The 13,677-nt window shown below is 42.4% G+C and overlaps 1 protein-coding gene across 1 annotated transcript in view; it reads left to right on the top strand.

The window, feature by feature from the left end:
* ephx4 (epoxide hydrolase 4) overlaps positions 1-12,209 on the top strand; it is a 56,778-nt gene extending 44,569 nt beyond the window's left edge. The window contains exon 7 of the mRNA XM_041208677.1: positions 11,714-12,209. Within this exon, the coding sequence (XP_041064611.1) occupies positions 11,714-11,936 (223 nt within the window). The 3' untranslated portion in view covers positions 11,937-12,209. The remainder of the gene's footprint in view (positions 1-11,713) is intronic.
* The last annotated feature ends 1,468 nt before the right edge of the window (positions 12,210-13,677 follow it).

The raw sequence follows: 13,677 nt of genomic DNA, 5'->3' as shown, positions 1-13,677 counted from the left end.
CAAGATTATGAGGGGCATGGACAGGGTGGATAGGGAGCAGCTGTTCCCCTTAGTTGAAGGGTCAGTCACGAGGGGACATAAGTTCAAGGTGAGGGGCAGGAGGAAAAACCGTTTTACCCAGAGGGTGGTGATGGTCTGGAATGTACTGCCTGGGAGGGTGGTGGAGGCGGGTTGCCTCACATCCTTTAAAAAGTACCTGGATGAGCACTTGGCACATCATAATATTCAAGGCTATGGGCCAAGTGCTGGTAAATAGGATTAAGTAGGTAGGTCAGGTGTTTCTCACGTGTCGGTGCAGACTCGACGGGCCGAAGGGCCTCTTCTGCTTTGTGTGATTCTGTGATTTATTTGAAACTAATTATTTTTTAAAATGCTCTATGACTGTGTGCACTGCTGGCAAGGCATGAGTGGTCCAATTGTGAATGATGTACTGCTTCAGTTAAATGTAGGCCAGTCAAGGTTGGATTGGCAAGTTTCCTTCCCTGTAGGAGATTAGTAAATGACTCGGGTTCTTTCCATCAATCTGCAATTTTCTTTTTTTTTCTCGATTCTGCCAGTTCAGAAATAATTTGCTGACATTGGAACTTTGGATTCCTCATGTGGTACAATAACCACTACACAACTATATACTATGCCTCTCTTTACAACAATAATATAAGCTTCAACCAGTCCCATTGGACCAGAATAGTATTGGTGTACATAAGATCACCAAGTTAATTGCTTGAAAATTAATCATTTTGACTCGAGCTATAATTCCTAATAAGGTCAATGTTTTAAAATACATTTATCTCCATTATAGTATGATTATGTTTGTGATGAAGGGTGAGAGTGAAGAGGCTGCTTATATTAGTGTAAGAATCTAAGTAATTCACTGCATAATGATTGCCTTCATAAAGCTTGAGGAACTAATAAATTCTGCATATTTTCAAAAACAATTGTACAAATTTCTGTTTATGGTTTTTATAAGCTATGTACCCAACATATTTTACTCTACTTAATTAGCGTAGGGGCTAGACCTTTAACCTCAGGAACTGATCAATTATGAGTACCTGGCACATGCAAAGTAACTATTTGCTTGGCTGACCATTTATTTAAGTTTTTGCCATTGTTTGGGCTGATGTCAAGTGTTCTGCTTTTGATCTTTGGCCAAAACATCTCTCTGGTAAATTTCAATTATGTGATAATAAACCTTTCTGGGTGATAAGGAAATATCCATTCTGATGACCATAAGTGCAGTTTAATATTGCCAGTTGGACAAAATGGGAAAATAATTATGATTTAAGGAATTGCTGTGCCAAAAATTGAAAAAAAAAATCAGAAGGAAATCAGTTACCAAGGAAGCACTGCAATCAGCTGGAGAACAGTGCCTGTTCACACTCAGCTTGAAATCGCACACTATCATATTGGAAATAAACACTTTCGAAATTTCTCATTACACTGTTTTAATGAAGCCATTACCCTGTTTAAGATAAATGGGTTATTTCACTAACATGATTGTTAATAACATCACACATCGCAATTTGAGCCAACAAGACATTCATGGGTGACTCCTTGCTGATACACAGCCAAATAGACAGAGAAGAAGAGTCATACGGTCTCGAAACATTAACTGTTTCTCTCCTCACAGATGCTGCCAGACCTGCTGAGTTTTTCCAGAATTTCCTGTTTTTATTTCGAATAGACAGTGTTAGTAGAAGAAAGATTTGCATATATATAGCAACTTTTATGAGCTCAGGACATCCCAAAGTGCTTTATAGCCAATTAAGTACTTTTGAATTGTGGTCACCATTATAATATAGAAAAAGTGATTGCCAATTTGCACGCATTAATATCACAGAAGCAGCAATAAGATACATGGCCAGATTAACTATTTCAGTAATGTTGGTTGAAGAATAAATATTAGCTAGGCCACTGTCTTCATACTAGTGAATTTTCACTTTTACTTAATTTTCATCCTGATTTTATTCTATTTAACTTGCAGTAAAGACTTGAATTTTGACCTAATTGCATTCTATCATCCTGTAGTGAAAAGTCAAGTTCAATAAAATAAGGTTACAAAGACGTAAATGAAGAATAAATTGCATTCCGTTAATCTCGCCATCATATCAAAGATGAACCCACGACCTTTAACATCTAGAAGGACAAGGGCAGCAGATAGATGGGAACACCACCACCTGGAAGTTCCCCTCCAAGCCACTCACCATCCTGACCTGGAAATATATCACCGTTCCTTCATTGTCACTGGGTCAAAATCCTGGAACTCCCTTCCTAACAGCACTGTGGGCGTACCTACACCATAGGGACTGCAGCGGTTCAAGGAGGCAGCTCACCACCACCTTCTCAAGGGCAATAGGGATGGGCAATAAATGCTGGCCTAGCCAGCGACGCCCACATCCCGTAAATTAATTTTTAAAAATGTGGGCGTCACTGGCTGGGCCAGTATTTATTGCCCATCCCAAATTGCCCTTGAGAAGATGGTGGTGAGATGCCTTCTTGAACGGCTGCAGTTCATGTGGTGTAAGCACACCCACAGTGCTGTTAATAACCCCTCTATCCCAAGTACAAATTTAAGCAAAAGCATAAGTTTGAAAAAAACAACATTGTCCTTGTCCCACCCACCCCTTGCTCAAAACCTATTACATCACTAACTTTTCTGATGAAAAGTCATCGACCTGAAATATTAACTCTACTTCTCTCCACAGATGCTGCCTGACATGCTGATTATTACTAGAATGCTCTGCTTTTGTTTGATTTCCAGTATCCGCAGTATTCTGGCTTTTCATGTAGAGACTAATAGAATTACATTTCTTTTTTCATTTGCAGCGTGGCAATCCAATTTTTTCAAGCTAGATAAGCACAGCAGAATAACGGAATGCAATAAATTCACATTTCGGTTCTTTGTTGTATGCTAACTTTCACCTTGGTGGTGTTCTGTTTATATGAAAATGAAAGGTCATTCGGGCCAGTTTGTGGATACTTTTGGTGCCCTGGTTGCGGGGTGAGGGGCTGGTGTTAGATGTTCAATGGAAATTGAGTGAAACTGACAAACTCTTTTCGTGGAAGATCGTCAAGGCCGATAAAGGAAAGGAAACTTGGATTCCGTCTACCTCAAGTAGAAAGTTAGTGGGCTAGCCTGCTGTACATTCAAGCCCCTTTCTCAAAGGAAGCATTATACCAGAATCCTCAAGGTTGTAGCACTTCAGTGAACCAACATGGCTGCTGTACTTGGTTCTTCTACGTGATTCGCCACATGCCGAATCTCTGATTTTTCTTTGTTATTTGGGCAGGCACAAAACAAAGAGATGCACATTCCCACGGAGAGAACAGAACTACCAGCAGCATCAACACCTCATCAAGGATAGGGCCATCCAGAAGGGATATTGCATTTTTTTTTAATGGGCTTCCAAATGGGCACTAAATATCTGTAGCAACAAACAGATATTTAACCTGCATTATTTTGGGTGGGGGGGGCACTGATCAGTGCTGGGTGCATAGTCTGGGGGCTAGTCGGGGGGTGGGAGTTAGTCGGAGGGTGTGGGGAGGGTATAGCTGGGGCTGTGGCTATAATCAGGGGTGGAGGGATTGTTGGGTGGGAGGCCAAGGTGGGGGGGCTGTCTGCTGGTGAGGGGGGTGGGGGGTAGTCGACAGAGTCTAGGAGCTGGGGTGTTGGGCGTTCAGGTGGTAAGGGGGAGTGGGGAGGTAGTCAGGGCGTTGGGGGGATAGCGGGGGGAAGGGGTATAGTCAGGGAAATGGGGGCGTAGTTGGAGTCCAGTGAGGAGGTTAGAACTGGTTTTAATCCTAACTTTTCCTGGGTAACTAATGCACTAAGAGAGTCGGAACCATCTGAAGTCTCTGACTTTAAATCAGAGTTTCGAAGGATTCCAGGCCTCCAATGGAAGTTGAAACTTCCCCAACATCCTGTCATCCCGGGCAGTCATGGAAACTTCTAGGTGGGGGGTGGCTGGTAGCATCATATCTTCCTGTGTATGACCCTCTGGAAAAAGGAAGATCTGGGTCCTTGATGTTCACACTCAATGATGTGGGCACAGGTGTCGAGTAGAGCTGATTTTATTTGATCCCACTATTCTGGAATTGAATTGAATGTATGAAGATTTTTCAAATTGGTTGTGAGCTGCACTTGGAAAGTCTCTCTTTGGTGGGGCTGCCTTAAGGCTGAGTCATTGATCTTCCTCTTGGACTTTTGGGTCTTGCGATGTCTTGGTGCTAGGTTGACGTTCATCACCAATCAGACAAGTCTGTGATCGCCCAACAGGCATCAGTTCCCCGTGTGGATCGTGTGATACAGACATCGCTTAGATCTTTGACCTGAACAATGACATAATCCAGGAGGTGTCAATGCTTTGATCTAGGATTTCTCCATGAGGTCTTGTATTTGTCCTTCTTACAGAAGAGGGTATTTGTTATAATGAGGCCGTGCCAAGCACACTTTGTCAGCTGGACGATGCCATTTGTATCGGCTTTTCCCACGCCAGTTTTCCCAATGGTTCCTCTCCAGACGTTGGCGTCATGGCCAACCCTGGCATTGAAGTCCCCCAGATGGAGGACCTTTTCTTCTTTTGGGATGGCATTGAGGACTTCATCAAGGTCAGAATAGAACATTTCCTTCTTCACTGGAGTCAAGAATTGGGACATAAGCACTGGTGACAGTGGCATATTGGTTAGGGCTAAGCCCTAGGTGAAGTGTCATGAGCCTTTCATTTATACAATTGGGGAGTTCTGGCATTGCATCCAAGATCCTATTCTGGATGGCAAAACCAATTCTGTGGACACAGGGGCCATCGGCAGGCTTTTCTTTCCAATAGAAGGTGTATGCCCCTGGTTATTCCTTCACCTGCCCCTCCCCTGGGAGGCAGGACTCACCGAGGGTGGCGATGCCAGTTTTGAGTCTTGATAACTCACGTGATACAATTGCAGTTCTTCTTTCCAGACGGTCATCCTGAGATTATCCATGGGCAGAATTTTGCTGTCGGCAAGCAGGGGGCGGGGCCCGTTCGCTAGCGCGTAAAATGACGCGGGATGATGTCGGGCAGAACAACTGACGTCATCCTGGCCCATTTAAATTTTCAGGAAGGCGGGGCGCCGATCTGTCAATGGCCAATTGAGGCCATTGACAGGATCAGTTATATAATTAAAGGACCTGCCCGTTCAACCTTAAGGTTGGCGGACAGGCCAGGAGCCCCGGCGGCTAATAGATAAAACATGAAACCTCATCCAGCGGCGGGATGAAATTTCATGCAGGGCTTTAAAAAGTTTAATAAAGTTATGATGTAAATGATGAACATGTCCGATCTCATCTGACATTGTTAGGGAATTTTTTTCTCTATTTTTCAAAGTGGAAGCGATCTCCCTGAGGCAGCACTTTGTCTCAGGGGGATGTGCTCTCTTTCGTGTGCATGTGCGAAAGAGCGCACTCTCGCTTTTGGGGAATCCCCCCCGGCCCACACAGGGAGCGCATAGCGCTTCCCGCCGGATGTCAGGTAAAATGGCGGCGGGGCTCACTTCTCTGGCAGGAATCAGCTCCGCGCCCGCTGGGGATTGGGTCGGGCCCGCCCACACCCGACAGGCAGAAAATTTTACCCCATGAGTGTTCTCTCATTCCAAGGTGCAAAATTTAAAGTTTCCTTTCTTTGACCACAAAGATGGTGATCCCACTGGGTGTGATTCCACAGCCAGGAGTAAGTGGGACAGTCTATGTTTAGGGCACCTTTTCTAGACCCCACTCCCACTTTGGGATGAGCAGAAGATATCTTCTAGAGGACTGCTCAGCTACAGTTACTGCTTTCCAAAGACACCTCTGTCCCAACATAGGTATCCAGCAATCTTCATGCATCTGTCACCAGGGACTCCCAGGTTCACAGACCTGTCCCTGTCACCAATTCTCCATTGCCACAGGACTTGGCAAATAGGTCCTGGTAGAAACCTGTACGTGACTTTGTTTAATATGAGGACCTTGGGATGTCGTCATTGTCCACATGATTTTGATGGAAGCATTGTGAACTGTGAGGAGGATCGTGTAAAACTTCAAAAGGACATAAACAAGTTGGTGAATGGACTGACAGGTGGCAGATGAGGTTCAATGCAGAGAAATGTGAAGTGATTCATTTTGGTAGGAAGAACATGGAGAGACAATATAAAATTAAGAGCACAATTCTAAAGGGGGTGCAGGATAGAGGGACCTGGGTGGGTATGTGCATAATTCATTGAATGTGGCAGGACAGGTTCAGAGAGCGGTTAATAAAACATACAGTATCCTAGGCTTTGTTAATAAGGGCATAGAGTACAAGAGCAAGGAGTTTATGTTGAACTCATATAAGACACCAGTTTGGCGTCAGCTAAAGTATTGCGTCCAGCTCCAGGCACCACACTTTAGGAGAGATGTGAAGGCATTGGAGAGAGTGCAGAAAAGATTCACGAGAATGGTTCCAGGGATGAGGAACTTCAGTTATGAAGATGGATTGGAGAAATTAGGTCTGTTTTCCTTGGAGAAAAGAGGGCTGAGAGGAGATTTGATAGAGGTATTCAAAATCATGAGGGGTCTGGACAGAGTAGATAGGGAGAAACTGTTCCCATTCGTGAAAGAATCAAGAATGAGAGGCCACAGATTTAAAGTAATTGGTAAAACAAGCAAAAGTGATATGAGGAAAGTCTTTCACGCAGCAAGTTGTTCAAAATGCACTGCCTGAGAATGTGGTGGAGGCAGCTTCAATTGAAGCATTCAAAAGGGACATGAAGAGGAAGAATGTGTTACGGGGAGAAGGTGGGGGAATGGCATACGAACATGCAAATTAGGAACAGGAGCAGGCCTCTTGGCCCTTCAAGCCTGTTCTGCCATTCAATAAGATCATGGCTGATCTGATTGTAACCACAATCCCACATTCCTACCTAATCCCCAATAACCTTTCACTCCTTGCTTGTCAAGAATCTATCTACCTTTGTCTTAAAAATATTCAAAGACTCTGCTTCTACCACCTTTTGAGGAAAGGAGTTCAAAGACTACAGCCTTCTGAGAGAAAAAAATTCTCCTCATCCCTGTCCTAAATGGCAACATTTATTTTTAAACAGTGGCCTCTATTACCAGATCTGCCCACAAGAGGAAACTTCCTCTCCACATCCACCCTGTCAAGACCCCTCAGGATCTTTTATGTTTCAATCATGTTGCCTCTTAATCTTCTAAACTCTAACAGATACAAGCCTGGCCTGTCCAACCTTTCCTCATAAGACAACCCACCCAATCCAGGTATTAGTTTGGTAAACCTTCTCTGAACTGCTTCCAACACCTTTACATCCTTCCTTAAGTAAGGAGATCAATACTGTACACAATACTTCAGATGTGGTCTCACCAATGATCTGTATAACTGAAATATAACCTCCCCACTTTTGTATTCAATTCCCCTCACAATAAATTATAACATTCTATTTGCTTTCCTAATTACATGCTGTACCTGCATACTAGCCTTTTGCAATTCATGCACAAGGACACTCAGATCCCTCTGCATCTTAGAGCTCTGCAATCGTGCACCATTTAGATAATATGCTTATTTTTAATTTTTCCTGCCAAAATGAATGATTTCGCACTTCTTCACATTATACTCTATTTGCCAGGTCTTTGCCCACTCACTTAATCTATCTATGTTCCTCTGTAGCCTCCTTGTGTCCCCTTCACATCTTACTAGCCTACCTATCTTTGTACCATCAGCAAATTTAACTGCCAAACCTTTGGTCCCTTTATCCAAGTCATTTATATAAATTGTGAAAAGGAGGCTCCAGCACTGATCCCTGTAGCACACCACATCTTGCCAATCAGAAAAAGACCCATCTATTTCCTGTTAGCTAGCCAATCTTCTATCCATGCCAATATGTTGCCCCCTACACATGAGCTTTTAGTTTTTGCAATAACCATTAATGTAGCACCTTATCAAATGCCTTCTGGAAATCTAAATACATTAAGTCGACTGGTTTCCCTTTATCCACAGCATATGTTACTTCTTCAAAGAACTCCAATAAATTGGTTAAATATGATTTTCCTTTCACAAAACTATGTTGACTCTGCCTTATTACTCTGAATTTTTCCAAGTGCCCTGCTATAACGTCTTCAATAATAGCTTCTAACATTTTCTCTATGACAGATGTTAAGCTAACTAGCCTGTAGTTTCCTGCTTTCTGTTTCCCTTTTTGAATAAAGGAGTTATATTCACTATTTTCCAATCTAATGGAGCCTTCCCCGAACCTAGGGAATTTTGGAAAATTAAAACCATCAACTATCTCACTAGCCATTTACTTTAAGACCCTAGGATGAAGTCCATCAGGACCAAGGGATTTCTCAGCCTGCAGCTCCAACAATTCTCTCAGTACCACTTCCCTGGTGATTGTAATTTTCCCGAGTTCCTCCCTCCCTTTCATTTCCTGATTTACAGCTATTTCTGGGATGTTATTTGTTCCTCTATATTGAACACCAATGCAAAATACCTGTTCAGTTTATCTGCCTTCTCCTCAATTTTCATTATTAATTTCCCAGACTCACTTTCTATAGGACCAATGCTGACTTTGTTAATGCTTTTCTTTTTTAAATATCTATAGAGACTTTTACTATCTGCCTTTATATTTCTAGCTAGCTTTCCCTCGTATTCTAATTATTCCTTCCATACCAATCTTTTGGTCATTTTTTTGTTTTTTTTTAATTCTGTCCAATCTTCTGACCTGTCACCCATCTTTGCACAACTATATATTTTTTCTTTAAGTTTGAAACTATTTTAAATTTTTTCTAGATAACCACAGGTGGCGGGTCCACCCCTTGGAATATTTCTTTCTCGTTGAAATGTATCTATTCTGTATATTCTGAAATATCCCTGTAAGTGTCTGCCACTGCATCTCTGTTGACCTACCCCTTAATCTAATTTGCCAATTCACTTTAGCTAGCTGTGCTTTCATGCCCTCATAATTGCCATATTTAAGTTTAAAATACTAACCTTGGACCCATTCTTCTCTCTCTCTCAAACTGAATGTAAAATTCAATCATATCATGATCATCAGGCTTCAGAAGTGATCATCAGGCATCTCAAAACAATCACCATCACCAGGGAAAAGATACTAGGGCAACTATTAGACCTAAAGGCTGACAAGTCCCCAGGACCTGATATGGCCTGCATCCTAGGATCTTAAAAGAAGTGGCTGCAGAGATGATTAGGTGCATTGGTTGTAATCTTCCAAAATTCCTTCGATTCTGGAAAGAGCTCAGTAGTACAGAGGGATTTAGGTTTCCTGGTACATGCAACACATAAAGTTAGTATGTAGGTACAGCAAGTGATTAAGAAGGCGAATGAAATGTAGGTGTTTATTGCAAGGGGAATGGAATAAAAAAGTAGGAAAATTTTACCCCAGCTGTACAGGGCTTTGGTGAGACCGCATCTGGAGTACTGTGTAAAGTTTTCATCTCCTTTTTTGAAAAAGGATGTAATTGCATTAGAAACAGTACAGAGAAGGTTCACTCAACTCATTCCTGGGATGAAGAGCACATCTTGTGAAGAAAGGCAGAACAAGTCGGGCCTATACCTATTGGAGTTTAGAAGAATGAGAGGTGATATCATTGAAACATATAAGATCCTGAGGGGTCTTGATAGAGTGAATTTTGGGCAGATGTTTCCTCTTGTGGGAGAGACTAGAACTAGGTACCTGGTTTAAAAATAAGAGGTCTCCCTTTTAAGACGAAGATGAGGACATTTTGTTTCTTGCATCATTAGTCTCTTCCACAGAAAGCATTAGAGGCTGGATCATTGAACTTATTCAGGCGTGAGTTAGATAAATTTTTGATAGACAAGGGAGTTAAGGGTTATGGGGGGCAGACAAAAGGGTGGAGTTGAGACTACAGACAGATCAGCCATGATCTTATCAAATGGCAGAGCAGACTCCCGTGATCTCCCCCGAGCTGCGGTTGCACTGTCTAGCGGAAGTAACTCCCACAGGTGGAGGATTAAGATGGCCCAGTGCAGGAAGGCACACTGCAGGCTGCAGTTGAGCTATTGGTTCCCGTGCATCTCCCAATCACAAAGCAAGTTAAATCTGGGTGAATTCGATTCAAACTTTGCTAGGAATCCATGCACATGTTTCTGGGATGTGGTATAAGTCCTTTCTATTAAGGTTTGACAGTGAAGAGGTGAACTGGGGACTGAAATGATTACACTCTTGCTGTCTGTTGTGACTGTATGCCCTGTGGAAGTTGAATTGTCTTCCATTCAAGTATGTCTCTCATATTGCTGCTAACAATCCTGGGTGAATTGGATAAGGAGGCTCCTGTGTCACAAAATGAAGCATTGACAAGTTCCCTGTGGTGGCAGTGTACAGGGTGACAGCCACTCTAGCCTATGACAGAACCTAGGGGTGAAATTTTACGGACCCCTCGCAACAGGGGTGGGGCTATAAAATGAGGCGAGCCATTGACTTCAGTGGGACCGTAAAATCCCGCCGGCTAAAATTCCGCCCTGGAAATGTAAACATCAGAGCAATCTTCACTTTTGTTGCCACAATTAAGACAATTCTATTGGTTGACCATGTGTCCAGACCTGGATGTAGCAGATATGGTAGTTTTTTGACTATATCTTTGTTAATAGCCTAGATTTTTTTCCCCCTCGATGTTGAAGTGCCCTTGTGTTCCCCGACCTGCCTCAGCTGCATCCACCTCTCCCAATGGGGCTGCCGGCGGCTCTATAGCTACCAGCCCTATGGGGAGAATTTTCTCTCCGTCCAATGGGCCAGTTGGGAGTGGGCGCATGCGTGCACAGAGCCAATCGCCAACCGTGATCGGCTGCGCGCAGCCATTTTACATGGATGGGCCAATTAAGGCCTGCCCAGCATATCGCTCACCCAGAAGTGCTCAGTGCTACCTGTACAGGTGGGGGGAGGAAGGAGAGTCGGGGCCTGCACTCTTTCATTGTAAATCATTGAAAAAAAGAGAAAATAATATTATTCAGACATGTCCCCTCATAGCAGTGTCACATGAGCTGGGACATGTTTATAAATTTTGATAAAACTTTTTATTTCATTCATAAACCCTTCATGAAACCTCATCCCGCCCGTGGATGAGGTTTCATGAAAATTGCGAAGGCCGCCTGGGCTTTTTGCCAGCCCGCCAACCTGACAAGTACTTAAATTAGTTTATTAATGGCCTTAACAGGCCTTTGACAGTTCGGCAGGCACGCAGCCAACTCCGTTGCGCACCCGCCGAACTAAAGATCAGAATGACGCATGGTGACATCAGGACACACGCCCAACGTCACTGTGCGTCATTTTACACGCCAGCGTATGGGGCCCACCCCTGTATGCCAAACAGAAGATTCTGCTCTATGAGTAGATCAGTAGTATCGATCAATCTCCCTCCCGGCAAATGTGGGCTCGGGAGCCCCATTAGGTTCAGACACAACAGGAAATTTTGCCCCTTAACCCTGATTCTCTCTCCATTGATGCTGCCAGGCTTGTTGAATATTTCCAGCATTTTCTCTCTTTATTTTAAATGGAAAGGTGTCTTTACAAGGGGAAATCAACAGCGTAAAATGTAATAGAACAAAAAAAACCGGCCCATTCTTCATTCTTGACTTTTAGCCTTTTAGCTTAGTTAAAAACAGAAGCCTGAATTCCTGCACTTCTCAAATTTAAACCTAAAGCTGTTCGCTCTCAAACAATGATTACTTTTGTTTTACAGTAGCCTTCCCCTGAATCAGAATGAGGTGATGTCACCCACCCTGTTGCTGTGGGGAGAGAAGGAAGAATTTCTGGAATTCAGAATGGCCGAAGTCACAAAGACATATGTGAGGAATTACTTCAGACTGAATATTGTGCCCAAGGCCAGCCACTGGCTTCAACAGGACCAACCAGAAACAGTTAATAATTTAATCTGGGCATTTTTAAAGGAGGTTGACCAGTAAAACATGTTGTCACTGATGATATGATTTAAGACGAGAAGATTTTGCGACAGTTCCAGTGTCAAAAGTAAATGTTTTTCTGTGTCGCTTAACTCTAGCCAATCCCCCTTTACATGTGCTGTCTGAAATCTTTCAGTGGTGCTGAATGAAGGTCTGCTTGTAAGGTTCGTACTTTGTTCAAGCACTATTTATTAGGCTACATGTAATTCTGCGCAGTAACCATTTAAAGCTGTGGTGTCCCTTTACAAAATGTGCATTAACAATAATAAGTGTGTGTGTGTGTGCTTGTATATACATATATATATATCTATATAGATAGATATGTCTATGTGTATATGTGTGTATATATAAAATTAAGATTCCTAAATTACAAATGACCACATTTCTGTGTACTTGGACTGACCGAGGGGTGAAACAAAGAAGAATGCCGCAGAGAGTATTTGACAAGACATATAAAACTTTTTAAAGTTTTTCTGTTTTCAGTGTGGAGCTGGGGGGAGAAGCAAGGAGGGTGTGTGGGGGATATAAGGAATGTGGCAGCTTTAAATGGAAAGAGGTCCGACATATCTTTTGAGACAGCATTTTAGCGTATATGTTCCTGAATCTTTGCACATGAAAACACCAGCCTTAAAACTTGTAATTAAGAAACAATGATGTCACCATATAAATGACTGATACATGCTCTTTACTGTTTTCATTCACTTGGTGGTGCCTTCCACTGCTTTCTTACTGAAAACAAAACAAGAGTGCCATTTCTGAAAATTCAAATGGGGATGTTTATATTTTATATTTATAAGTTGTATAGATTGATGTTTTTATTGACAAAGATCATGTATTGAAAATAATGCTGTAACTACAATCTGGTCTCCATATAGAGTGTTTATTCATCCATAGAATATTGGAAACATATTATCTACCTGGTATATTCCTGGAACAACAATGCTGTGAATATGGTTGTAGCTGATTTTCTAAGTAGGAACAAATCTGTGCAATGCTCCATCTACTGGACCAATTGAGAACAGATCAGCCTCACCTATATGAAATGGTTGGGTATGTGTGAAAGATAGTCTTCAGGTTTGAACCTATATGTTCAGGAGATAAGCAGCTGGAATTCCCTTATAGTGTTCTCCTGATCAACCACCATAACCTCATTTTACATACTGCCAACCTTCTGCCAACAATAATACAGCTAATCTGGAGAAACTTAGTAAAATTCCCAGCAAAGCAGTTTAAGGCTTCACCTACACAGTGGTCTGACTAGGAGATGCCCAGAGTTTTTTCTGAAGGGAAGAAGGGAGGTGGAGAACAAGTCAAAAACGTATCTTGCGGAGTCAAAAACCCAGACTTTAAAACCAAACTGCAATTACCAACAATTGACATCCAGTTAAGTTCGTGGACGGACACAGAGTCCCAACATTCCTAATCCCAGATGAGATATCTACCCATTTAACTAATGGTTTTGTTTTGCACTTCCAACATTAAGTTCATGCGTGGACACTAATTCTCCATTTCCCTAATCCCTGTTAATATATCAACCTATTTGGCTAATTATTAATTCCAACATTTAGCTCAGAACACATGATTTAAAAAAAGAAAAATCCTGCATGATAGCATATTAGCTTTCATACAGTGTACTGCTAAGGTCATCGATATAAATTAATGACATCTAAGTATGCCATTTCTCTTTATACCGGTTCTGCCAATTCTCAACTGAGCCATTGGGGGGATAGGTCAACAGCTAGGT

The sequence above is a fragment of the Carcharodon carcharias genome, chromosome 16, assembly GCF_017639515.1.
Source record: "Carcharodon carcharias isolate sCarCar2 chromosome 16, sCarCar2.pri, whole genome shotgun sequence".
In the NCBI taxonomy this organism is placed as follows: Eukaryota; Metazoa; Chordata; class Chondrichthyes; order Lamniformes; family Lamnidae; genus Carcharodon; species Carcharodon carcharias.
The sequence above is the reverse complement of the archived record's forward strand: the minus strand, read 5'-3'. Positions and strand labels throughout refer to the sequence as shown.